This window comes from Acipenser ruthenus, chromosome 21 (assembly GCF_902713425.1).
Source record: "Acipenser ruthenus chromosome 21, fAciRut3.2 maternal haplotype, whole genome shotgun sequence".
NCBI lineage: Eukaryota > Metazoa > Chordata > Actinopteri > Acipenseriformes > Acipenseridae > Acipenser > Acipenser ruthenus.
The window spans coordinates 5,578,539-5,605,314 of NC_081209.1; the positions used below are offsets into that span (position 1 = coordinate 5,578,539).

The window sequence follows — 26,776 nt, forward strand, 5'->3', positions numbered from 1 at the left end:
AACCGTTTACCAATCACAAGTGCTGAATACTCCACTGATTGTGGGGAGAGCTGGGCCTCCCTGGCCTCGATCTTACCCTGAACTGGAATTAACGCACTGAAAGCACAACCCCAATAACTACAGCTCATTTAAAACGTAATAGTGCAGCTGCTGTGGATCTGCTGAAGTGTACTGGTACACCAGTGCTCTTTTTAAGGAGAGCAAACCAATGCTTTAAAATCAAAGCTGGCTGTGTTTTCTGTTCGGGGAGGACAGCAACATTTTAATTTGAGTGTAATGCGAAGACTGTCCAGTAGGTGCGTTTAGAGTACTGTGAAAACAGTAATATGTTTGTGTACTATGTAGCATTGCAGTATTGTAGTAGGTTGAAAACCTATACCATCAAGATTGTAATCCCATCATTTATCCGGATTCTCAAAGGCCTCAGTTGTTGCTGTTTCCATTTGCAACGTGTTTGATATTCACAGCTGATCAGCCCAAGTCCAGGCTGTGGAGTCCTTTCCTCGCTCTCTCCACATATTTACAACTCAACTACTGGAAGGATGGATGTACAGTATATGAGAGCTCTCCCTACTGGCCGGATCTGGAATCGTTCCAGATAATCATTGGGCTGGAATCTCTCCAGGTAGGAAAAGTAGCTGGCACTCAGAATTAAGAGCAGTCTCTCAAAGCAGGGCTGCTCAGTTTAGTGCGACGGGAGACACTCGGTGCAGAGACCACGGATTTATAAAAAGAACCCGACTACTGTACTGACTAGAGCTGTATTCTTCACAGAGCTCGGGTACTTTTTTTAAATTATTATTTGTGTGCATAATGTACGTCGGTGTGTCTGTTTTTTCTTCTACGTTATTGTTTTCTATTTACAAATTATAATTACCTGTATAATTTCAATACTAAGCGGGTTTCTTTAAATATTGTACAGTTTACCTCTAAACAGGATTGTATTATTGTTTATTCGAGATTTATTTTGCCGTTCCTGTGAATAATATTTATTTTTTTGTGTAGTGTATTGAAAATGTCAATGTTATTATTAATTTATATACTTTACAATTTAGCGTTTAAGAGAACGTAAATTAATCTACTGTACTATTTGTGGTCCTATGCAATATTTACGCTTTGGTAGATTATTCCTTCGCGTTTTAAATGCGCTTTACACTAGTTACATATTTGCTGTCAGTCAAATCTATAGCTGTCAAAAGAAGGTTCGAGTCAAGCAGTAATTCTGTTCAGTAATGTTCACCGCAATGGTATAAGATTAGCCGAGCAAGTGTTAGCTTATACAGTTGACATTTAGTTTGATTCAGATAATGACATAAGTATTAGCTAGATCTAGGATTTATTTAATTTAAATTATTATTGTGTTGCTTATTGTAAATAAAAGTGTTTTGTAAACACACACACAGAGCTTTCGATACGACATAGGTTAATAGAATTGCAATAAAACAACTAATTGTTTTTCCGATTTCTTTTTTGCAGATATCTCACACGTAGGAGCTTCGTGGTTTAGCTATTTTATCATCCTGGATTTGTTAAACATTAACCAAATTTGTAATCGAGATTAACATTTACGAGAGAGTTTTCCCAAGTTTGAATTCAGTTGCCCCAGAAATGGTGGGCCATCTACACTTGCAAGCGATGGATGACAGCTTGAAAGGGAAGAACCGGGAAGGGTTGCTTGACAGTCCGGATTCAGGGCTGCCTCCGAGCCCCAGCCCGCCTTTCTATTCTATCTCCCCGGGTATACTGGAGAGCCGAGCCGGGGGAAGCAGCACACCCATTGAACAGCATGGATACAATTACAGAAAGGAGAGCAAGGAAGGCAAACTGGTAAGAAACCAAGTATTTATTTATTTATTTATTTATTTGTTTGTTTATTTATTTATTTAGTTAGTTAGTTAGTTAGTTAGTTAGTTAGTTAGTTAGTTAGTTGCCTATTTATTTGTTATAAAAAATGAAATACTGTTTAGCATGTGATACTAATAACATACACACTTATTTAAGGAGATGTAATTGCAATTAAAAGGACTGTACTGTAATTGGATTTTATTTACAGTACATGCCCAGTCTGAAATCACACAATTACATGATGATAATAGTCTACATGCAGTACAATAAAGCCTTCCAACAGCTAGTCTACTATTGATGATACATATTAAATGCTAGCCTCCAGTTAATATGAAACTAAATAACAACTAGCCTTGGTCAGGGAATATAGTAGACCGGTAATGTAAATCATTACCCATCAATGAGGGTCATCTGCCTTATGAGAAATTCCAGCGCACAGAACTGTTCTTGTGTTATAATAAAGGTGATGTACTTTACCCCTAGCTTATAAGCGAGTAGCTGTGTGTTATTGTTCTGAACTATTGCTGGTCTTTAGCTAAACCAGCAGTTGCTGGAATTTCTGGTAGAGTGGAAACCTGAATATCTGCATACCCAACAATGCAGACTGCAGTAAACAATAGCAACCTGTTTTTGACCAATTATTGGAGTGTGTGGTGTTAACTGTGGACAACTGGCGTGTTCAGACGCACAGCGGACGGTAGGGTGGAACTTCAGTATGTCACAAAATAAAGTTCTCCAGATAGGATTGAGATAGGAAACGTCATTATTCTAAAAGTATTCTGGGTTTAATGTTGCAGTACCTGTCTAAAGTAAATGACCAGGGCAAGGGTACAATGGGACCTCTCACTGGCTACTATAAGCAGGTCTATACCTAACATTAGCTGAAACAAAGCAAATGTTCTGCCATCAAATAAGAACACTATTGTTGGTATATTGACCTTCCAGACTGCTTATTCATTTTATACGAGTACGTAGTGCTCAGCATTAGGCTTGGATGCCTGTTAGGATTTTAAGAAAACCATTGTTTGTAAGCGGCAATGTTGTTTTGTGTATTTTACTCATTAAGGCTCATGTGCAATTCTTAAAGACAGCGACCAAGTCAAAAGGCAACGTAATGAAAATACAATGTAAAATACTTGAGATTTGCACCAGATGTCATAGTAAATTAATATCTGCATATAAGAAAAATATAATATTATGTTCTTCATATCTGTGGTCTTTCGTTAGTTACTGTTACAACAGGGGTGGTTTTCAAACCTGTGCAAAATGAATTACATTTTATTAATTTATATTTAAAAATTAGCACCACAGTAGTACAGCAGATATTACAGTAAATGTGGCACATTGAAAGTAAAACAATTAGTTAACAAAAAAAAGGCACTCCATTCATTGAACAATCAATCCACACATTTCAATTTAATTAAAGACCTCTACATATTTACAAATACACAGCACATGTTTCCCTTTCATTGTCGATCTTTCAAATACCGTTCAAATTGAAGATGAAAGACTCACTTCAGGGTTTAACATTGGCTGCACACTAAGTAGAATAGGAGCAACAGCTAACTACGCAGACTGGCAAGAAATAACATGACATTTATTGGGTTGTTAAGCAGAGTAAAAAGTTATCTGCAAGATTGTTAGGATTCTAGCTATACCCCAGACAGTGCCTGATGCCTTCTTCCAACGACCCAAGGGTGGCCTGTTGTTATGTTACTGAAATATATATGAGTTTCATCTGCAAAAGCTATTTCATGACAATGTACTTTATTCTATAGACATTGTTTTCTAAGCTGTATGTCTTTTGAAGGATTTGCATTCCCTCAGAAAAGTACATTGTTGTGTTCAGCACTGCACGCAGAGCAAATTACCATGCAAATCTAGTTAAATAACCAGCCCTTTGCTTTCTCAATGCAGCCACGCAATGCCGTGTTTGGAACTGTTTGCATCTAATGCCCTGCTGTCATTTGAATGTAGAATTGCAGCTCTTTCCGTCACAAGTGCACACATTCCAACTTTCGATATTCAATACGTCAGCCTGAAACAGAAATCAGAAAACTTACTGTCCATCAAACGTTAAAATCTCCCAACTACCTACTACCCACCTTTAGAAACCTGACATGTTTTGAATGAAGGTTCCATGAGGTTAAACATTCTATGGATCTGTGTTGTCCTTTAACCAGCATGCTTTAAAAATAGTTTCCAAGACCGTCAGGTTCCATACACGCCACTTATCAGTACTTCTTGACTGCAGGGCACACAAATTAATTTTTTGGGGGGCAATGTGTGCCAGTGCCCTGTTCCTGTTAGTTTAGGAATGTGTTGATTATTACTTTGGTCCTGCCTGTCACATGACTGGATTTCTGGAATTGCAGCCTTGCATGTAAGCTGAGACAGGCTGTCTGTCAGGAACCGAGCGTCTTTGCTGTCCAGCCTGTCCCCACAGAGCTACATTTCACTGGGGACGCAGGGTACCCTTGTCCTTGTGGGGGAGGGAGGGAGGGGGCGGGTCAACTTCTGTGGAATAAAAGTGCTTGTAAGGAAGCAGAATTCAAAACTCGGTATGCTAGATTCTTCACCAAGTACAATACTGCAATAATACTTCTGCAGAATTGTGTGTTTGCAAACCAGTCGTGAAGTCCATACTGCAGCAGCATACTTGTTCAGTTTTGTGCTACCATTTGGCATCAGAATTGGTGTCAGAGAAAATAAAACAATAATTTAAAATATATATATATAAAATAAATAATATAAATATAAAATAATATAAATATAAAATTGGTGTCAGTACCTATTTGCATAAATATAATTCATATGAATTACAGAGTAAATAATAGGGCAATTATCTGTAATCATCTTCTCTGTTTCCCAGTAGTGCTTATATGCATATGAAAATATAAAGGAAAATGACTGGTTAATTGACATTCTGGTTAATAGACTTCCGGATGCTCAACTCTGTACTGTTCTGTATTAGCAGCTTCCCAATAGGTGGTGAATTGACAGCACTAGTGACTGATGTATTTATCCACAGATCATGTTTAACTCGGTGTAGTATTGCCTGTACACTTTCCTGCTAATGCACTTGAACCATAACCTACTGCGACCTCTGTGCTCTGTCAGCCTGTGAGCCTGGCCGTGGTGTGAAGTGCGCAATGAGACAGGGGTTAGTAATGTGGACTGCTGAGCCCGAGACCACGGGAATGAGCTAACAGCAGCAAACTCCTCTGTAACCCTGTCTGGCTTCAGCCCCAGCTGTCCAGCAGCTACAGACATTTACTTGACTATTTGAAAAGGACCCGGGAGCTGGCTAGGTACAGCCTGTGTTCATTTGTTTTCACCTCTGGGCTTTTAGTGAAATGGGTTTGGAAGTCCCAATCTACAGCTATGGCCAAATATATATATATATATATATATATATATATATATATATATATATATATATATATATATATATATATATATATTAAGATCTTTTATTTAACATCATGTAATCATAGAAACTACAAAATTATATCGCAAAAGTCTACCATAATAGTAGTACAGTATTTTATGTTAGATTTCGAAATGTCACATTTTTTTATTTTTGGTAGTTTTTCATTAAGTATATGGAAAACTACAAAGCACTATGTAATTCAATATGTTAACTTAACATTATTCAGCAGGTTTCATGTGACTTTATGAAGCACAATGAGTTAATTCTATAGGGGGGATGCAAACCTTTTGGCCACACAGCTGTAGGAGCCCAGTGGCCATTGCTCTTCACATAGCCATTGCGCTGGTCTCCAGGACTGAATGATAGGGGCTTCAAGACAGGATCAAGGTGTGGCAAACGATACATGGTCAGTCACTGTATTAATCTGTACAGACAGCATGAGGTGCCATATTTTCTACCTATACTGTTTATATATAAGGAGATAAGTAAGGTATTTTTTTTTTAATATATGAATGTATTTATTTTTAAATTCATGCCATTTCTCAATCATACCCAATATTTTCCATAAAATGAGATATGCCATACATGCCAGTATTCTCAGTTTTCTTTCTGGGATATTTCACAATATAAGTGCATAAAATAAGCACTTGCATGAGGTGCACAGTGTCTGAAATAAGGACGGTTCTCCATAGCGCTTCACTGTTAAACAGCTTGTTTCCATGTAAGATGTAATCCTTTAGAAGTTACTATTTTAATAGCATAAATCAACAGTACCATACTGTACTGTGTTTCCTCTTTTTAAGTGGGAACTACAATAGGGAAGAACAGTAAGTCACACTGTAGCTTTTGTTTTTTAATTTGATAGATAACCTGTTTATGAAAGTTCTGCATTGTTGTTTAAACACATGCTGGCTGTACTAAAGAACAGTGGATTCATTATTTAATGCAGAGGAATGGCTTTTGATGGTCTTTTGATTATAGGGGTTATATGAGCTCAATGTTCTTAGATATCAGAGTTGCATGGTGACTTTTTCCCATTACACCTAGTTATGTGTGTATGTAAATGTGTTAGTGTGGGGCCTCCTGTTGATTTTTCTGGCCTGTGGTTTCTCTGGATACATTGCTTTGAGGATTATCCTTCATATCAGTGCACTGAGGTCTGTGTTAACAGCAGCAACATCACAGCACAATTCTGCAGGGTTCACGTTTCAGATTGGGAATTAGAATTAGAGTTCATAGACTTCTACCTGGCTGGTTTACGTGGAGCTGACGTGGAGTTTTTATATTCCTTTTAAATTCACAAACTCACTAAACAATTAATAAACATTTACCTAGAGAAGCTAATGAAACCAGAATTGAATGATAGAAATACCATGTATATAAATGGCAGAAACATAAACCATAAAACTCTGCGAAATGCACACACATTTACACTTACAGTTTATTTAGTCAGTGATTAGACATTCATTCCAGCTCATTTAATACGCTATCAAGTGAAATGTTCCTAAAACACATTAGAAATCTAAGAACAGGCTTTTTTCTTCTATTCCAAAGGAAAACAAACACTGGATAGACATCCAGCAGACAAAAGGTTAATTTATGAGAGCATGAACCAGCAGCTAACACTGGGAAGGAAAAAAATAATAATTAAAAAGTAAATAAATACCAGTAAGTCCGTAAAGTGTTATCTTTTTTCAGCGTTTATTTTTTTGCTGTGATTAATGGTAATTTCCGATAGACATGCACATTTGTCAAAGTTAAATTTCACACGTGTCCCCTTTAATCGCTCCAGAGAAACTCTAAATAGATGCACCCCATTGGAAAAATATAGTACTTTTTTTTTTCTTCCCTAAAACGTGACATTTTTTAAATTCCACCAGGAAACCGGCCTTCACCTGAGATAACAAACCTTTGGGGCTGTGCTAATCAGTTTATTTTCTGCTGGTGCTGCTTTCCAATAGACACATGCTGTGCACGGGTTGCGTATTCCCTTACCGTGCACTTACTGTGCGTGGGATAGGTACTCCCAACACTTTTATGTGTACATTCACTCAGATTATATTCCAATCTGCCGTGCATGTACAGTAATATACTGCACAGCTGTCAACTGGGCATCAAAAGCATGTTTTTCTAATTAATCGATTACTCGCGCAGGTAAACCTTTACACTTGTATATATTGTAATATCCGAGGGCCACCTACCATTCCAAGGGTAACAAAAAGCTAAGTGGTATTCCTGGTATATCTAAAAGAAAGAAAGAAAGACAACATTCATTCTGCAGGAACTCAGCTTTATATTTTGGAAACAAGTAGGTTTACAGTGAAGCTACACTTGGGAAAATAATAAGGTATTTTTAATATGTAAGCTTTTGCCTATGTGATGTATTATAACTATTACTGAATACTATATATACACAGTGATCTTCACTATTGAATGTTCAGTATTGTTTTGAATTTGTAACTGTTTGAATTGACAGGACACTGTTGACAGTGAGATGTTACAGTATGTTTCAGTAGGTATCTCACGGTTAAATACATTTCATTTAACTGCGTAATGCTTTTGTATAGATTTCAAAACATGTTACTTATAAGATATTAAAACGTTTTGCTTGAAACGTATAACATTATAAAAAGTTCAATTCTAGGTTTGAAACACCTGCATGTTTTTTTTATTTTTTATTTATTTTTTATTTTTTAATGAACTGACAGGAAACTAAATAAGCCCTGCCATTATATTAGTCTTTTTACTTAATAACTTAATACTCTCTTGTCCGTACCAATTACTCCGTACCTCCTCCCTAGTGCAGTGGCTTGTAGGTCTATTCTATGTATTGTTTTCAATTTTCTTCTCCGGCTCTCAATAACTCTCTTGAAAATGAAACCTAGTAGCTTTATCTCAAGAGACCTGACCTACAAAACTACATTTGAAATGAACAAACAGAAATAGCCTTACATATTTTTTTTCTTTTGATAAGTGTATAAAATTTGACTTTTTAGCTTTGTTTTTTGGTAAGCATGTAATCTGTCTACTTGGCAGCTGAATGTATTTTTATTTAATGTGTCAAATAGGCTAAATGATTGTAAGTACTTACTATATATTTACAGAGGGCACTGGAATCAATATCGATTGTGTGAAGGTGAATTAATACTTTAATGACAGGCCAAACATCTTGTTTTAATAAAGTACCTTGAGGAAGTGGTGTACAGTTTTTATTTGTATTTTATTTTAATATCTGCTTCTTCAAACTTGATTGAATCCATTCTAGGATTAGACATTATCTGTTAAATGAGTGCAGTTCAGTACTATGTTATCAGTACAATTTGCTGTAGGCCTGCATTACTGATAACTGATCTTTCTGAAAGAAGAAAAGGCCTGCAAGACTTTCGTGAACGCCGATTAAAAGTACGCATTTTTCTGTTGATAATACTAAAAGGTTTTTTTTTTTTTTTTGCAGCACTTTCTGTAATGTGTAAAACCGGTCCTACAGTGCAATCCAGTTTGCATTTCTACTGTTTAACGTCTAAAAGGAGGACTTCTGTAAGAGTACAGAAAAGGTGCAAAGTCAGTTATAAAAAAAAGGCAAATAAAAAAAAAAGTGAGACTCAGATACATGCGCCAGTGGTAATGAGATAGAAGGGCAACAGGAACTAAAGGAAGCAATGGATTCTGGCATAGAGTTATCAGTGTCTATTCACCCAGACACAGCTCCAGACAAATTAGTTTATCAGAAAACTTTTGGCATTCATTTTGTATCTGTGGTAATTTTTTAAAAATATAAACCTGTTCCAGCATCATTCCTATTATTCGCCTGACTTTTCTGCCATGCTTGCAACCAAAATGAAAATAATATTCTGGAAGACATAAAAAAAAAAAAAAATTATCAAAATGCAAGTTCATAAAATGTAAGCTTAAATACATGTATCTGTGTTACCTCATTATGGGCTGGTGCCATGCGATTTACTGTCTCACTGCTCAATTACAGACGTCAGCGTATGCCGTTCTTGTTTTGTGTGCACACTTTTTATTTTGAGCGCTGGACAGTGTTTTGCACCCAGTGGAGCATTTTTGAGTGTTAGACAATTCGGACACAACTACTCTACAGTAATCCATTATACTTATAATGACCTTCATTCAAGCAGCACTCAATACTGGAGTTAAAAATTAGGTTTCATATTAACGTTTGGCATTCTGGTTTGTAGTCGTGTCTCAAGTAGTAATAATGTGTTACTTGTTACACAACTCATTCCAATCAGTGAGACTATTATAAGAATGCTACTGCTGTATCTCAGGTGCTAATGCAACATTGTGTCTTCCCTGAGAGAACTGCTGACTTAGTGACTCATCTTGGGAGGTCTCGTTTGTTTTCTTCTGTCTGGTTTAAAATCGCGTTTCGAGGGAGTCCAGGTTAAAGATATAGGAATTGCTAAGTGCTAGGTGGCGCAGTAGCCTCTCAGCGATTCGTTCCCTCCACACTGATTGGCGTGGTTTTTGCTGATTGGCACTCTTCTTGAGAGTGAATAGCAGGAACGGTTCCGAGTTCTTCTGTACGGCTCATCTGTTGTCCGCCCTGCACTGCACCTGTCATAGAGGTGGATTTTCCACTTCCCCTTATTAAATTGTGTTGAAAACGCCCCCTCATTTAGGTTAAATATCCCAGTGTAAGGGACATGCAGTATGAAAATAAATGTCATCTAAAAGAAATATATGAGACAGGTGTGATCACAGCTTTATTATATGACCTTACTAAATTAAATAAGTAGTGATTCCAGCATAGTGGGGAATACGACCCATTGTCCCACTATTAAGAACATTATTATTTTTTTTGCAGGCATTGGGGTCCACTGAGCATCAGCATTAGAATGGTTAAAATAATTACTTTTTGATTATGACAGAAAGAATGAGCATTCAATAACTGAAAGAAAAAAAAGAAACACAAACTATATACCTAGACATACATACATTTACAGTATCAACAGCAGATACATGTTTTAGCAAAATATACAGTCTCTTTAGCAACTGGAACAAGCTCTGACTTGCAATAATTTATTGATGTGTTGTGATGGGTTGAGCAGGTGTAGTAAGAGCGGTGCCCAGATACAGACAGACAGGCCAGCGAGTCAACCTTCTGATAAGAAAAACTATTGAGGTGCTGGTTGCTTATTATTATTATTATTATTATTATTATTTATTTCTTAGCAGACGCCCTTATCCAGGGCGACTTACAATCGCAAGCAAATACAAATACATTCAAGTGTTACAATATAAGTCATACAATAAGAACAAGAATTACAATAATTCTCAAGTGTGACAAACCACAATTCAATAATACAGCAGATAATAGTGAAAGTTACATCAGGATATGATTAAATGGTGATAGTTACATCAGGATATGATTAAGTACAAAATACTACAGATTAAACACTTGGCAGATTACAATATTCTGAGGTACAGGATTAAATGCAGTAAAATATTCGATACTCATACAAAACCTCTGCAAACAGCACATATGCTCTGTATGGCAATGCCCACCTACCATGATGAATTGTACATATTTTGTGAAACATCATGAAAAATATAGTGTTGGCAGCAGGTAGTGTAAAACAACAACAGTCTTGTTCTCTAAACCGAGGATTTGGTGCTCCAACGAAACAAGATTATTCAATTTAGAGAGCATGAGAATGCACTGAAGTACTGGCAGTGCAAACTTCTGTATCTGGAATCTTTCTCTGGAGATTCATGGTTTAAATATTTGGGTTTTTTTTACATACATTTTTTTTGTCTGTCTTGGTGTTTTCCAATTAGCATTGCGTCAATCTGTCTGTATTTAGATTAAGCTCATCACATCAGTTCTGACTAATATCAAAACCATAACCTAACTGGATAAAATTAATAGCATTATCCACAAATATAAAACACTCAGTGGTGGAGTATGTAGTAATACTTCAAGAAACAAAACTTATACATTTCTTCTAGTATGAATACATAAAAATGTTGAGAACTTGCACCATTCCTTTTTTATGTAAAGATCTACAATATAGCATATGCAATGTATTGTGGCTATACTAATACATTTGCGCGCCTAGTGGAGGAGTTCTGTGCTGTACTGGAAGGGCAAACTTATTTAACTGCATTAGATATACACCAGCAGGTGCCTTTTCAGAGAGAAATCATTCCTGCCAAGACATGTTCAGGGAAAATGACTAGTCGCACAACCCTATGTAAATTGAAATTCGTATGCAAGAGCCGCCATATGCAAACGCTGTTGTTGGTTTGTTCAGCATTTAGCCATCCAGGCGGTCTAAGAGTGGTTAGGAGACCAGTCAAACCACTCTGCTATAGGCACTGTCCTTTACCCTTCACAATGGGATTTAATATTAACTGTAATATTACGTTCAGCGTTTAATTAAGTTATTAAAGTTATATTACTAGAGTAATTACTTTTCTTTTTGTCGTCATCATCAGCATCAGTAGTAGTCTGTATCTGTAGTTCAATGCCGTATCAATTCATGATTTTGTCTAGCCTGCTGGACTCTCCAGCTGGTCCTTCCATTGATTTTTTTTTGACTGGTTGTCACTCGTGCCACGCAATATTGGGTTAAAAAGCGTTTTGGGAACCTGTTTGTACCACAAACCTGCGCTGGAATCTGAGGACTGCAGGATGGAGGCTGGGGCTGACTCAGCGGAGTTCTGGAGAAACTAGCTGCCTGTCTGGAGTGTATGTAAATCCTAAACTGCCAAGGGGACATGGATCCGAAGCATGTCCTGCTGCTGACAAGAGCAAGCAGCAGGGTACCTCCAGCAGCATTAGGCACTGCACTTACCATACCTGGCTACTGAGTCGCAATAATAACAGCACAATAATAACATTTAAATAGCACAGATTTTTAAAGCAGACATCTTAAGGTTCTGTACATTTAAATAAAGGTGTAAAAAAAAGTGGTGATTTTGTAGATTATCCACATTGCTGACTGTGCTTGAATGCCACTAAGTAGCATGATACCCCCCCCCATGTCCAAATATCCTAGCAACACCACTGGGAAAAAAGTGAACAATCTGCCCTAGAGTTACAGGCTGATAACAGCTAGAGAGTGGGAGAGAGAAACAGTTAAACATTTGAAGGGTGATTTGCTTTGCTTGGCTGCACACATTCACTGTGATAAAACTATATTACACAAAGGAGTTTTCTTACATTACGTTAATTAACTTAAAGCCTTTCTCACTCCAAAATAATATAGCTGTCGTCTAGTTTGTTACAGTATCTCAGAACAGATTCAGCCATAGCCACCAATGCCAAGGCTTATACAGTTGTAAACAGCTTTCACTTTAAAACCTGGCTTGATGTTTGCTTTGACAAGCAAATCTCGAGCTCTGCCACTGGGGTAGACAGGGGGATTGAAAACACAATTAAACATTCATGCTGAAGTACAAAAGGAACATTGTTCACACGTCCCTGCTTAGGTCAGCAAAAAACAACAACAAAAAAAAAAAAACCCTCCCCTACCATTCAAAAGAACAACCAACAAACAATGAAATACAAGAGCATTTATCATTCTTTTCTGCTGCCATTTCCCAAGCAAACTTAATACAATTTCCAAAGAACTGGCAGCTTGCAGTTTTGTTTTCACGCATGCATACCACACAAAAACAAACAGTCCTTATGCATCAAGGGCTGTGCATACTGTGCCGAACAGGCAAATGCTATCAAATAAGAGACTACACATAGACCAATCATGCCATGTACTGTAGGTCAGGTGTGTACAGAGTTGGTCCTTCCATTCCTGGTCTTTGTTCTAGCCCTGTTCTAAATTGTTTAATTGACCCTGACATACTTCGTTATATCATTTTACCTGTTAAACGTGGAGTGGAATGGCCCTCCAGGACTGGGATTGGACACCCCTACTGTAATCAGTAGATGAAACTGTACAGCCAACTAAAGAGAATGGTGGTTACAACCCTTGCTAACCTTTAAAACACTTATACTGGTATCTGTTTCCTCTGCTAATCCCAGGGAATCAGTACATAATCTTATAAAGACCCCAAACCATGACAGGCTTTGCCAGCAGACTCTAAACTCTAAGACTCTAATCTGTTCTTATTGTTTTTGATTTTGTATATATTTTTTGTATATAGGTTTATATATTGGTTTTATTCTGGTTTGTCAACTGACAGTATGCAAAGAGCCTTACATGAAATGTGTTTGCATAGTATATAATGTAGTATAGTTTTAAAAATATATTCTGCACATGTGCACAGAACAGTATGTGTCTTTTCTTATCTCACCCTTGGAGTTCCGTAACGTTTATAATCAGTGCTTATTTTACAAAATCCAATTCTGAAATGGAATGCGACTCAGCTCTTCTTTCCCCTGTTGTGTGCAGCTGCCGTATCTCCTCCTGAACTCCCCTGGGACTGAGATGAAGCCCAGAATGTACCCGGTGTTCTTCGGAGAAAGCATCGAGGTGAAATCAGAACCAGCTAAAGAAATCAGGTCAGTTAAAAGAAGCAGGTGACGCTTTTCTATCCACTGCACCTCCTTGAGGTTTACATCATGTTGAGCAGAATATCGTGTGTGCACAACTGTATGGCTTGCAGTTTTGCTACTTATTTAATTAAGCAATATTCTACACCAGGGGTGACCAATCCTGGTCCTGGAGAGCCGCAGGGTCTTCTGGTTTTCGTTCCACCCGAGTTCTCCGTTACTTAATTGAACCAATTATTTTCGCAATTGAACCAATTTTTTTTAATTGGTCAACACTAACATGTTTCCTAGGTCTTCGGCCATTGATGATTTAAAGAGACCCAGAAAACCTGCAGGATTGGCCACTGCTTTTCTACACCATCACCACCTTTACAACCAATCAGATCGCTCTGTCGCTGTACGATATGTCACATTACAGCTTTTTCTGTAGTTAAGGAAATTCAACAAGAAAAACAACATTCCAACTGGCTAAAGTACCGCATAAGAGAGCAAAGTAAAAAACAAGACTGTCTAGATTCATTCAGATATCCCAGTATAAAAAGCAAAAGAAAGGAAACAAAAACATGTTTCAAGGTATTTTTCTATAAAGTAATGGTGCCTGATTTGTTTTTAAGTGCAGTAAAGGTGGAGGTAAACATTCCAAATTCTAAAATAAACGACTTGCCAGGCATTTCTTATAATTGGGAATGTTAACCTCCTTGTGCTCTACACTTAAAAACTAATTATGGCTTAAATACACCTTGAAATGTGATTGGCTGAGATGATCTGTGAGGTTTAGATCATTAGAATTTTATAATGGATCCATTGAGGTGCAAATACTGTCTGGGTTTTTTTGAGAGCAGACGTTTTCTTTGGGGTAAGGGTGGTGATTGACCAGCAACGGTTCGACCAGTAATGAGAACATGCATATGGGATCTATGCATGTTTCTGAGTGGTCGGGGGTTTACATTTTCTTCAGTATTTAATTCATAAATCCAGCATTAGTTCGCCTGCTCTGTGGATTAGCTCCTCACTGATTATATTTAGATAGCAGTGCCACCTAGTTGCTGGAACTGGAACTGTTCTTCTCAGAGTGGAATCAGTTATTCTTAGCTGTCAAAAGTCATTCCTGGAGCTGCCGTTATGGAGCAAGGACACTGTTGTTTTGTGTTTACAATTACCTCCCTATCTTTTGCCCCCTGTTCTTGCATTCTTGAAAAAAACATATGTAACGGGCAGTGTTGTGATGGATTCTGTCGTCCCGTTGGTGAGATGAGGTTAAAAGCTCTAAAACCACGAATGCAGAGGAGCCCGGCTCTTTTGCATTGTGGTTAAGATGCTCGCTTGCGGTGTACGGGGTCCCCAGTTCGCGGCCAGCCTTCTCCCTGTTACACATAGACAGTTCCAAATGAATGATTTATCAAACAACTTTTCTTCTTTTTACCTCTGACAACTTATTTTAATTGAAATTGCATTTCTTTTTCATTCCAGGTGCAACTCGGAGGTGAAGTACGACTCCGACAAGCACTACAGAAATGAAGTCTACTGCGCCCCGATCCCCACCGTCACCTCTTACAGCGAGACCTTCATCGCGGCCCCTAACTGCACATGGCGGAACTACAAGTCTGAGCTCCAGTTCGAGCCCCGGCAGAAAGCACTGCGGTTCCAGAGCACAACCATCATCTTCCCCAAGCACGCCAAGAACATTTACAGAACCACCCTCAACTACAACTCTGCCAGCGCCAAAAGATGGTTTGTGTCCAGCGTGCAGCTGAAGTCGAGCGAGGACGTCAGCCCCTGTATAATCTACACCGAGGACCTTTAACTGGTGCAAAGCTCATCCCCTAGTGAGAGAGAGAGAGAGAGTCCTGTAAAGACTGACACGCTGGGCTTAGCGGCTGTTTGCTAACAGTGAAAAGGTACTTGAAATTTTAATGGCAGGACTTGTGCTGTCTGGATGACTGTACATATTTATATACATCATATACGTTTGCTGCCTAAAGCAGACATTTTTAATGTTATTGCTTAGTCGTCTTGGTATAGGGTAACGCTCTTATTTTTGTTTTAGTTTGTGGTTTATTTGTGTTCTGGGATTTGGTGGAGTGTGCCCCCTCAAGACTACGACTATATCTCCTGGGTTGGGAGTGAGACTGGGAGACCAGCACTTTTTCTTTCATTCCTTAGGCACTACTCCCACAAGGCTCCAAGCCCAGAGGTGGGGTATCACCAACAATGAGTAATACTATTAAGGGGCTATTGCCTACTTATCTGGCTGCCTGTCAGATGTAGCAGCGGTGTATGAGGGAAACAGAATTGAGAGTTTCTGATAAGATTAGGCAGGTGTGGTGCCTTTGATTGCTCTGGTATACCCTCCTTGGTCCTTTTGCTCAATATACCAAACATTTTTCATTTGAAATTTTCATTTCATATGAAAACAATATCCTTCCAAGTGCCAGGGTAGTGCCTTTTAAATATTGGATGTAATATTAAGCATTTGAATGCGCAATGCAGATTAATTTTAATATATTTTCGGTTGTGTTTCTGAAACAGATTACTATGCTCATGAGTAAAATCATTCACCTGGTGTATAAAATAAGTGCCTTTGTTTTCTTTTTTACACATGATTTAGTGGTAGCATGAAAAAAAAAAAAAAACTCCCAAATTGTCTGTATTGTGGACCAAAGATTTCATAAAGAATCAGGTCAAGCTGCGATGCACTGATATGTAAAGAAATATCAGCAATGCAAGGCCTTATTACTTCAGTAGGAAGGCTTGTTTTACTTGTGGCAGATGTAATTCTATAATAATGTTTTAAATTATTGCGTCAGTGTACTTTAACCAGCTTTTCTCTTTGCTAAATGTATCTAGTCAAAAAGGTAACATTACATTCTGAAGGACAGCTAAGCAGGATTTTCAAGCAGAAAAACTGATGCTGCAGAGACGGACAAGAATTGTGCTTCATCTTATGTTTATCAGTCATTCTTAAAAAATACAAAACATTTTCAATGAGAAAAAACAAGTTCAAATGACAACACCAAAGAGATGACTTTTCTAAAGTCGACAGGAGTCTGATTCGTTCGATAGGTCTTTGTGGGCCTTCCCTTAGCTTTGGTCATTGCCTAGCACTGGCTTTGGCTTGGAGGCCCGGTTTATGCCATACACTGTACCTACAGTATCTGTAAGATATATTTATAAGGTCGAAATCTGGGGAAAATCTAAAGTGATGCAATGTTTGTGTCCTCCACTGTAGATCTTAAAAAGCCTCCACACCTGAATTGCATTACTGCACCGCTAATGCCAAATAACTGGCTTAGGAAGCCCTGGTTTGTTGTTGTAACCTCATCGAGGGAATAACCATAAATATGCTTGTTGTTTTTTAATGACCAAGACATGGACGCTGTAAACATTCATATCACTGTGCAATATCATTCGTCTCATGTCCTCTTTCCAGTTGTGCATCTTGGGCCCTAATTTTCAGAAGTTGGTAATGGGGTTTACTAAATAGCAAGGATTATATCTTACTTTTGACATTTTAGGCCCTTAGCACAAAACTTTTGAATTCACACACAAAATGTATTCCCTATGAGATACACAGTGTGTGCTAGCAAGCTTCAAACATTTTAGCCCTGCAGGTAGATGCATGTGTTTCTTGAAGCTGCGCTACAGTTAATGGGATGTGAGCAGCAGCCGCCACAGATTGCGTTCAAGGATAGAAAATGTAACTGGAAGGAAATCCCTCAAGTCTGCCTCTGTTTCACAGTGATTTACAAGCCTGGTACCCTGGCCTGGTGCGGGAAGCTGGACATGAAGCAGGAAACACAATGAATCATACATCAGCTTTTTACAGCTTGTCACAGGCACTTATAAAACGGCTGAAACATAAAAAACATTTATAAAGCTCTGCCACCACAACGCTGTGTTGCTAATACAGCGTGTGCACGTAGCACTGCCTGATAACTCTGAAGATCAGCGGCATCTGATACTACCCAGGTCACTCTTACCAGTATCAGCCGCATGAAATTTATTCCAATATAGAGCAATGCACTCCTTATCCATCTTTTTGTACTCTACTGTAGCATTTAAAGGTACTTTACGGAACAGATCAGCTCTTATGTAGGCAAATGACCACCCATAACCTAAATCCTCAATCATAAAAATTAGAGTACTGCTAAAAAAAATAACATGGTGATAAAAATCAGACCATGGTTTTGATGAAAAGACTTGCACTGCATGACTGCTTTTTCCAGTCAGTTTAGCTGCCCTTCAAATCTAACTTACTGTCTGTCTTTCATGTTGTTTGCCGTGCAAACTCTCAAAATGTAATCCTATAAAAACGAAAAATATATATATAAATAGTACTTGAAGAAGTGACCAAATCTTTTTGAGGATTTTTTTTTTTTTAAATCTGTTCCCAACAGAAAAATTAAGAGATTTAAAAAATATATATATATATAAACAAAACAAAACCAAAATAGTCCGTTTTTAAACACATTGCATGTTAGTTGTTGAGTGTTGTAAATGTAAATTCCATTGGATTAAGTGAGGGAGAAACAAATAAAGACCAGTTCAACATTGGTTTATGGCTCTACAAACATTTCAAATTTATTGTTGAATGATAAACTTTTAAACATTGATGCTAGAGCTAAGAGTTCTGCCCTCCCAGAAACACAGAAAAAAAGTCCTGACCTAGAAAAAATGTGCTAAGTGAATTGAAACAGAAGCCTGGCTGCCTAATCTAAGGTACAGATTCCCTTTTGTGCAGCTGTGCCAGGACTCGGTTTCAGCACCTATTGTGAGATATTGTAAGGGCTGTATATTTAATGAATTAAAGTACTTTTTTTTTCACAGGGGTGGGTTTAGTAGCCACTGAATCCTAGTGGTTCTGTTTTTAATATACAGGGAGTCAGTCTTCCTTGCATGCTGCCACATGTGCTACTGAAACTTATCCTCACCAAAGGCTTGGAGAGTTTGCGTTTTATCGACATAATGATATGTGATTTGTAATAAAACATGCTGAAGGAGGTATTAAAAAGCCTTTATAAATTCCCTCCCCAGTTTCTTATTCCGTCGTCAGTTGTTTTGTAGATTTCAGGATGTTAATATTTACCCAGTTCATCACTGCCAGGAAAACAATTGTGCCTGTGATGTTGCACCTTATTGCAATATTTGTAATCAAACTCACCTTAACGTTTTAATGCCTTCATCTACGTTATTAAAGATTTTGACAATTATTAACTAGGAAAACTACAATGCAATTCTACGGGCACCTTGCTAGTAGAAATACTTGTGTCATATTATAAAGTAATTATGATGCTTCTTGTAATTCCTGATTTGCCTATTATTTTTACTAGGTAATGTTAATAGCTGCCTAATACATCCTGTTTCACACATTTAGATGTATAATGAATTCTTCATAATGGATCCTTAAGCTAAAGTGCTGTTAAATATACATCCTGATACATGTACATTATGTACTGACCTTTTAATGTTTGTATTACTGGTCTTATTTTAAATGTTGCTTACCTCGTTTTTTTTTCCTCACACACGGTCTGCCAGTTTCTCTTTATGTTGTTCAACACTGCATAATTACATCACAGAATTGCTGCCGTTTTTTTTTTTTGTTATTATTATTTAAGAAATATGTATTCTGGTGAAGATAATGATATTCCTGTATGTTTATGCATTTTAAATTCAGAATACATCGCAGAAGGACTATGAGACAAAGGAGTATGTTTTATGAATTTTATATAAGTGTGGGTCACACTGTATGTTTAACAGTAATGAGTGTGTATAACAGCGAGAGCTGCTGGGCTGGAATTGTATAATTGCTGTTTCAGACTGTTGAATGAAGATGGTTGTGGTGAAGGTGCAGAAAGACAATGTGGACTAAATAAAACAAACAAAACTGGTGCCTTATACAATAGTTCCAATCAGTTGCCGAGGTTCTAAATGTAGTTACAGAAATAAAGTTGTTCCTATTGTTATAGCCTGTAAAAGGAGGCAGGGAACTTCGGTAGTTTTGGACATTATTCAAAGCCTGGCTCATACTGGTCAATGGTGACTTTCTGTAAAGCACATTGAAAAAAGTTGAAATGTTGCCTTAAGTTACACCTCGTTTAAGTCAACAAGCATGAAGTTGAACAAAACTCTACTTCACACAAGATTATCACATTCTGTAGCTGGGTTCCAATTTCAGTAGCACTTCATCAAACCTGTCTCAGAGGCCTGCTAGACTTCCTTATCTCCAGCCCCCAATTATTAAATGCTGCTGCAGCCACCCAAGAGAAATCTTCAAAGGTTTTGTACAATCATTTTTGAACCCCCCCCCCAACCCTGCCTCCAAAAAGATGGATACCAGCTGATCTGCTTTCTCGTCTCAGTCAGTAGCGACCTTCCAGAATACAGCACTGTGCTTTTGAATTTTTAAAAGTTTGTGGTTTGTCTCTACCACAGTACCTACGGCATACGTGTCCTTGATGGCAGTGAAAGATGTAGCTGGTCCGAGCAGAGTAGAGAAAGGTGACGTGAAGGGAGTATGTGTAATATAAGTTTTTTTGTAATAACTGTTGGTTTTTCTAACTTCTTGACAACTGCTTGTAAAATACTTTCATGTTGTAAATGTGGCAATAAGGCACTTCACAATTTCCTTTATATTTTTGTATAATTCCCACGTTTATCCTTTTCTGAACAATCAATAAGAAAAGAATTAAAAAAAGACAAATGTATATCTAAATAAAATGTTTGTTGTCTTGTGGTTGATTTTCATAACCTCTTACATATTGTCCAGCAGAATGTGAACTATTACGATGTGTACACAGATATCATTCAAGGACAACTGTGTTCTATAATCTGGCATCCATCCATTAGTGAATATGTCTCTGTCTGCTAACTGATGCTTGAAAACAAATTTCATACCGCATATTAACTTTACTTACATTACCTTTTATTCTACTGAGAATGTTTTACTTGTTTTGTTTTTTATTACCTTGATCCAAAATATGTAAATATTTCAAATACGACATTGTATAATCTGCTGCATGCTGCTACCTTTGCTGTGACTCACATAGTCTCATTGCAGATGAACCATTGGAGAGAGTTTGAACGTAATTAGTAACCACTTTGAAAAATTACAAAATACAAGCAAAAAACAAACAAACAAAAATATTATCAATATATAAAGAACATTGCAATACAAAAAAGGACGAAAATCAATTCCATCCAGTGTGATATTGCATATCCTATTGTGAGCAGCTGCTTGAAATAAATTGGAATAACAACATTTATGAAAAAAAAAACTAAAAAACGTGAAGCTCTATATATCATTCATCGTAACTCCCTGCTTTCCCAAGCTTTCATGTCTACGGAAAGGAATTTAATTTGTCCTGTACACAAGCAAGGAAGTTTCCCAGACATCAGGGCACTTAAGGGAAAGGTCACTCAATTAACGTGGCCAGCTTTTAAATGGAAAAATGTGCACTAACACTTTGGTGCAGTCAGATGGTCTCTTTGAAGACTGGGTTGAGATCTCGTTCTCCAGTGCTGGAGTCAGTCCTGTTCTCATTGCGGCCTCTGCAGCTTCAGACCTCACTCTTTTAATCTGTCTCCATAGCCCACAAATATTTCATGCATTGTTTTTACATGGATATCTATTTTGGGATTACAATTTTATTATTTTTTTCCTATGAAGCTTTGGGCTGAAGGACATCCAATAAACACACAACTTAAGTAAATGACTTGCTGGTTGAGAGGTACATGGTACAAAAAGCACTAAGAAAATACAATACCATGAAGTTAATTATCTATCTGTACCACGCCTAAACACTCACTGACAGTTTACTGAATGTAGAACAAAATCACATGACATTGTTGGTGGTCTATCATGTGAGAACAGTTCCTGTAAGTTCATTAACAGGTACGGGAAATTAAGTTAGATTTTATACACAGCCCAGAGAAGAGGACTAGAGGGCATAAACCAAGATGGAACTTGAGCAAAAGCAAGACAAACCAACTGTACTTGTTTCTGGGGGCAGACTGACTGGCTGCAGGGGTGTTTCTCCAGCCTTTCTCCTGATGCCATGCTGTGCTATGCAAGCTCCTTCCTGAGTTAAAGCCTCTCTGTTTTCTCTCTGCTTCAGATTGTTTCAATTGGTGGCACCTTAGTTAGTTTTGCTGCCAGACCACTCATGGGCTCTGCTGTGAATTCACCTCCAGGCTTACCTGCATGCTGATTCTTCAAGGACTCTAGACATGAACTAGCACCATGCAGGTCCATAAGAGCTCCTAAATCACACATGTGTTTTGCTTTAGTTTAGACAGCATTGAGTTTAAATGTCCCTTCATTTAAGTTGCCCTAGTTTAAGAGGTGTGACATTTAAAAATGAATGTATTTTAAGAGGAAAGGAAAACATGAAACTGGTTTAATTACAGAAAGGGTGATTATATCATTTTTTGACCTTACTAAATGAAGTATGTCATGCCTTTATAATTAAAGCACAGTTGGAAATGGGCTACATTTACTGTATAAACATGACTATCTACAATATAACAGGTCACTCTGAATGCATGATGGATTAATAGTGATTATATATACTGAATTTATATATACTGTAAAGGATACGGTAACCATGGAATGTATCTGAATCTGCATTGAATGAGAAATCATGTGTTAGCAATTTCATATGAATTACTGCCACTTATGAACAGTTACCAAAATATGTCTTTAAATAAGTCTGGCAATTAAAGCTTGTGTGCTTTTATTGCAAGCACTGGGACTTGCTTGGCGTGAGATGGAGGGAGCTGGGCTCGTCCTACTGTAGTTAGTGGCTTTTGTTGACTGGCACATCTGCATAGAGTAGGAATTGTTTTCATTTTTACTTCATATTTTTGCACGTGTCAAGATGACAGTGCAGGAAAAAAAAGTAAAGAAATATTTCATTCTCTTCAGCCAGTACTAAAACCCTTCAGCTGAAAGGCTTATGGAGGGGCGTCAACAGAAGTACTTGATGCCATATTCATAAAAAACGAGTGTTCCCATACAGTAAATACACATGCAATGACAGCACGCAAATCCATTACTCTTAGAGAGCTCAGTGCCTCGAAATACTGTTTGCTCTGGGTTAAACTGATTGAAGCAGATTCAAAAGCACAAATCTTCTTGAATCATCTGACTGTCTTAAAATAGGGGAGAATCAGGATTTTGCATTGTCATATCCACCAGAGCCCATAGCCCCACTGATCACATTTACATGTGAGTAGCATTAACAATCAATTCATTTCTAATTCAGGGGATTGCCCAGGTATTGTTTTGTATATATGTAACGGGCAGTGTTGTGTGATACACTGCCGTTACAGATTCTGTCCCCTGTCGGTGAGATGAGAGGAGGTTCAAAGCTCTAAAACGAACCGTCTCTTTTGCTTTGCTCCTCTTGGAGTTTTTCATGACAATCCTCCACTCCTTGGTGTGGTAGTCAGAAAGAAAACTTCTAGACAAGAGAGGGAGACCCCGAATTTCAACAAGGTGAGTCTCACAGCATGCATTAAATAAAACAGCCATCAATTACAGACAATAAATCTTTCTTTTGAGAAATTTCAAGAGGAAGGACTGATCTGGAAAAACACACATGCTCCTCTCCTGGGCTTCCTAGAGAAATGACTAGATTTCTCTTATGACAGTGAGAAACATCAACACTATCCTTTTCTTCATTAAGTATTTTTTTATGACTGATGAGTATCCTGATTCTCCTTAGATATAGAGCGGTTTTCTGTTTTTGAATTAATTCTCTCTCTATATCTATCTATCTATCTATCTATATCTATGTATGTATACAAACGTTTGATTTCCAATAAAGAATAAAAGCTGATTGTAATATTTGTTAACAGATGGTTCATGCATGGGCGTTGTGAAGTGCGTGCTCGCCACAGACAGGGTGGGCGAGGACAGTCTACTGCAGTGGGAGGTGTTCTGATTCCTCTCCAGGCTCTTCAGCAAGGATCCAGGCTCCAGCACTTTATAATCTGGCTGTACATACAGACAGCGATCCACCGCACCAAGAGGCCACCTACACGAAACTCAAAACCTTTTACAGGCTGGAGGACGCAGAGTGATGACCTGTTTATTATCTGTGCGAGTGTCTGGGTGGCGCTCTGTCTTTAAAAAAAACAAACACCCAAAACCACGGCACGGACGCTCAGTGTTTGTTAGATTAAACATCATTCCTGTTCCTTCAGGTTTCACTGTGTGTGTCAACATCTGCTACACTTGGGATATTTTATAGCGTTTTTATGGATCGTATTCATTTTGTATCAACAGCAGTTGTTCAGCTGATACCAGTCACTTTTATTAAATATGAAACACTGCCAAATCTATTGAATGAAATTGGCATAAAATTGCCTATTTCATGAATACAGAAGGGCCAACAGTTGCTTGTAATTTTTCAAAATGGGAAAATTGTCTGCCAAAAGTAACATACGTAGTGCAATAACTAACTGCTTTGAAAGCCCAAACAATATACTAGATTATATTCTTTTTCATGGCGTGAACCTAATCTAGTTGTTGCAGAAATAGTGCACACAAAAGGTCAGTTTCACTACTTCTATATCTTCAGGGAAAGTCTCTACAGTTTCCAAGGAAGAGTTCAATTTCCTGATGAATCCAGAAGACTCCTGCTGACCCACTGAAACAGTTACAGGTTTTATTTTCTCAGGAAATAATGTAGACCGAGACTAAACAGTCTACATCTTCATTCACTGTGACAAGGGTACACATAACCCTGTGTTACATACTGCAAAATCAAAACAGCAAAACTGATTCAAAGGGTTTTAGAAAACATAAATATAGTCAAGGAAAGACTTTAAGTACAGCTTACCAGCAACACATCTTTAAAAACTTCTGAAGTTAAACTCTATACACTGTATGAGCTTCTTAATTGATATACCGATATTCTGGACAAAATGCCACCAAAGGTTATAACGAATGCCCTGGTTAATCAATGGATGCATCAGCACTGTAGTGTCTAAGAGTGTACAGTATATCCTGTATCTGCCGAACCATTCTGACTCCAGAGTAACCTCTCCAGTCCAGACGGGCAGAATAAAAGAACCCTGCTCTCCCATTAGTTCTGTTTTATATTATCTACCATTCCAGTAATACTGTTGTCTTATTATCCCAGTGCGCTGTAAGCCAAGTGGCCTGGCCTAGAAATCTCAAGCAGACAGCCTTCCTTTGAAGCCCTTGCTATAATTTATTGCTCATAACCAAACATTTATAAAGGAATTATAGTTATAATTGTCTTTTATTAATCAAATGAATTAAAAATATTTTTCAAATCAATTTTAAATAATCTTTCTTAAAATTGTATACAAATAAAGAGAAACTGTTTTGAGCAAAATACAAAACAGACAGACTATTTGCAATTGTTTCACCACAGCTACAATATGTCTTGAGCCTCTCTGCTTACGTGGCAAATCTGGAGAAGAATACAGTCTTCACCAGAATCTAAGGTTTAGAAATTTGTTCCAAGCTTTAGGGCTTTTTTGTGGTCTTTAACTTCTAAAAACAGTGTGACACACAGTTAGTGTGCGATTTACAACTGAGCCACCACCACCAACGAAGATCCTTTTCAGGGGATGTAATGCAAGCACCTCATGGATCAATAAAACATTCCTGGCTAGCAAAAAATAAAGAAAAAAAAAAAGACTCTCCGATGCTGGATTTAGTTTTTGTCGAGTCTTAACACGAAAGGTGTTCCTGCAAGTCAAATATTTTTATAAGCCCATTTGAAAAATAAATCTTGCAGGTTGATGGATGTCTCGCAGTGCCACACCTCACAACTTGCCAAATGACAGAGGGGGGTGTCTGAGTTCAGAAGCTGTGTTCCTACGGTCACAGGCAGCTTCATTCAGTCCTCAGCGAGGGTGGTTAGTAAAGCATTCTCAGGGCAGGCTAAGTGAGCACACATTCTACTCAGTATAGTATCATAGGTCTTTCTTTCCATTAATATTAGTAATTCATATGTGTTGTGATATATACCGATTAATTAATTTCAACTTCAGAACAATCTCAGTTGGGTTTTGCCTCATTTTAACCATTCCTGCTATTTTAGACTTGTGATGAATCAACGTTTTCCCAAATCTCTTATTGATGTAGCAGTTTTGATGTGTCCCAACTTTAACACACCTTACTTTCAATAAACAAACAACAAAAAAAGATGGAGGTTCACATTTTTTTGTGCATTATTTCATAAGCAGATAACCAACTGTATAAAAGTCACCACGCACAACAACAACCCTCTCCTTTACTGGGCTTTCCACACAATCAAATCAATTATCTCATCCCTGCCTGCATGCCTCAGTGGAATGTGATAGCCCCACAATTAGCTAATTAACTTGACTACAAATGGATTCATACTATACCAATACCCTAAATAATACTCGATCCTCACATGTTGAAAACGTGGTTGTGAATGAATGGCGTGGTTTCAGAGCCTGATGATTGCGCATTACACATTACACTTTCTTATGCGTACAGACACAGTTTTACAGCCACTTTCTACAGAGAGCTCAATAGAAATCAGAGCAACACCCCGGTTAATCTGAATAATATATTCATTCATTCAATCATTAAAAAGGGCACGAGAAGGTTAATTATTACTTCACCCATAACTCAGCTAAAATGTTTGTCTAATTAGTTTGACCTGTATTTCTCATTTAAATGTGTCTTGCATACACCGTTAAAACTTAACTGTACATTAAAACTGTGTGTAAATGAAATGTATATTCCTAGAATTTACCTTTATAAAAAGAAAATGCATCAACGGTAGACAGTGTTGATTCAGTATCTTTCTTCTTGATCTATGCCCCTAAAAGGAATCCCTCTGTACCTGAACAGGAGCCAAAACAACTAAATTGCCAGCGACTGCTGACGTGCTCAATGCACTGCCAAGTTCTGCTAGACTATTCTGTTTTTATTAAATAAGGGATGAGCTTGCATAATTGCAGCCTCTTTGTTGGAGCTCGGATTCGGCAGCTCTTGATTTACTGCA

The 26,776-nt window shown here is 37.7% G+C and overlaps 1 protein-coding gene across 2 annotated transcripts; it reads left to right on the forward strand.

Moving 5' to 3' along the window:
- The first annotated feature begins 349 nt into the window (after positions 1-349).
- On the forward strand, positions 350-20,474 carry LOC117428497 (refilin-A-like). 2 transcript variants are annotated; one of them, XM_058994552.1, is made up of 4 exons: positions 350-625; positions 1,477-1,827; positions 13,657-13,766; positions 15,228-20,474. In XM_058994552.1, the coding sequence occupies exons 2-4, from the start codon at positions 1,609-1,611 to the stop codon at positions 15,559-15,561; spliced, it is 663 nt and encodes a 220-aa protein (XP_058850535.1). In that variant the 5' UTR covers positions 350-625; positions 1,477-1,608; the 3' UTR covers positions 15,562-20,474. The 2 variants fall into 2 exon arrangements, with proteins under 2 accessions (XP_058850535.1, XP_033903474.2); XM_034047583.3 differs by lacking the exon at positions 350-625 and adding an exon at positions 651-781.
- The last annotated feature ends 6,302 nt before the right edge of the window (positions 20,475-26,776 follow it).

Coding starts and splice junctions, on each gene's coding strand:
- LOC117428497 (XM_058994552.1), top strand. CDS start 1,609: ATGGTGGGCCATCTACACTTGCAAGCGATGGATGACAGCTTGAAAGGG. Junction 1,828..13,656: donor AGAGCAAGGAAGGCAAACTG/GTAAGAAACCAA, acceptor TGTTGTGTGCAG/CTGCCGTATCTCCTCCTGAA. Junction 13,767..15,227: donor GAACCAGCTAAAGAAATCAG/GTCAGTTAAAAG, acceptor TTTTCATTCCAG/GTGCAACTCGGAGGTGAAGT.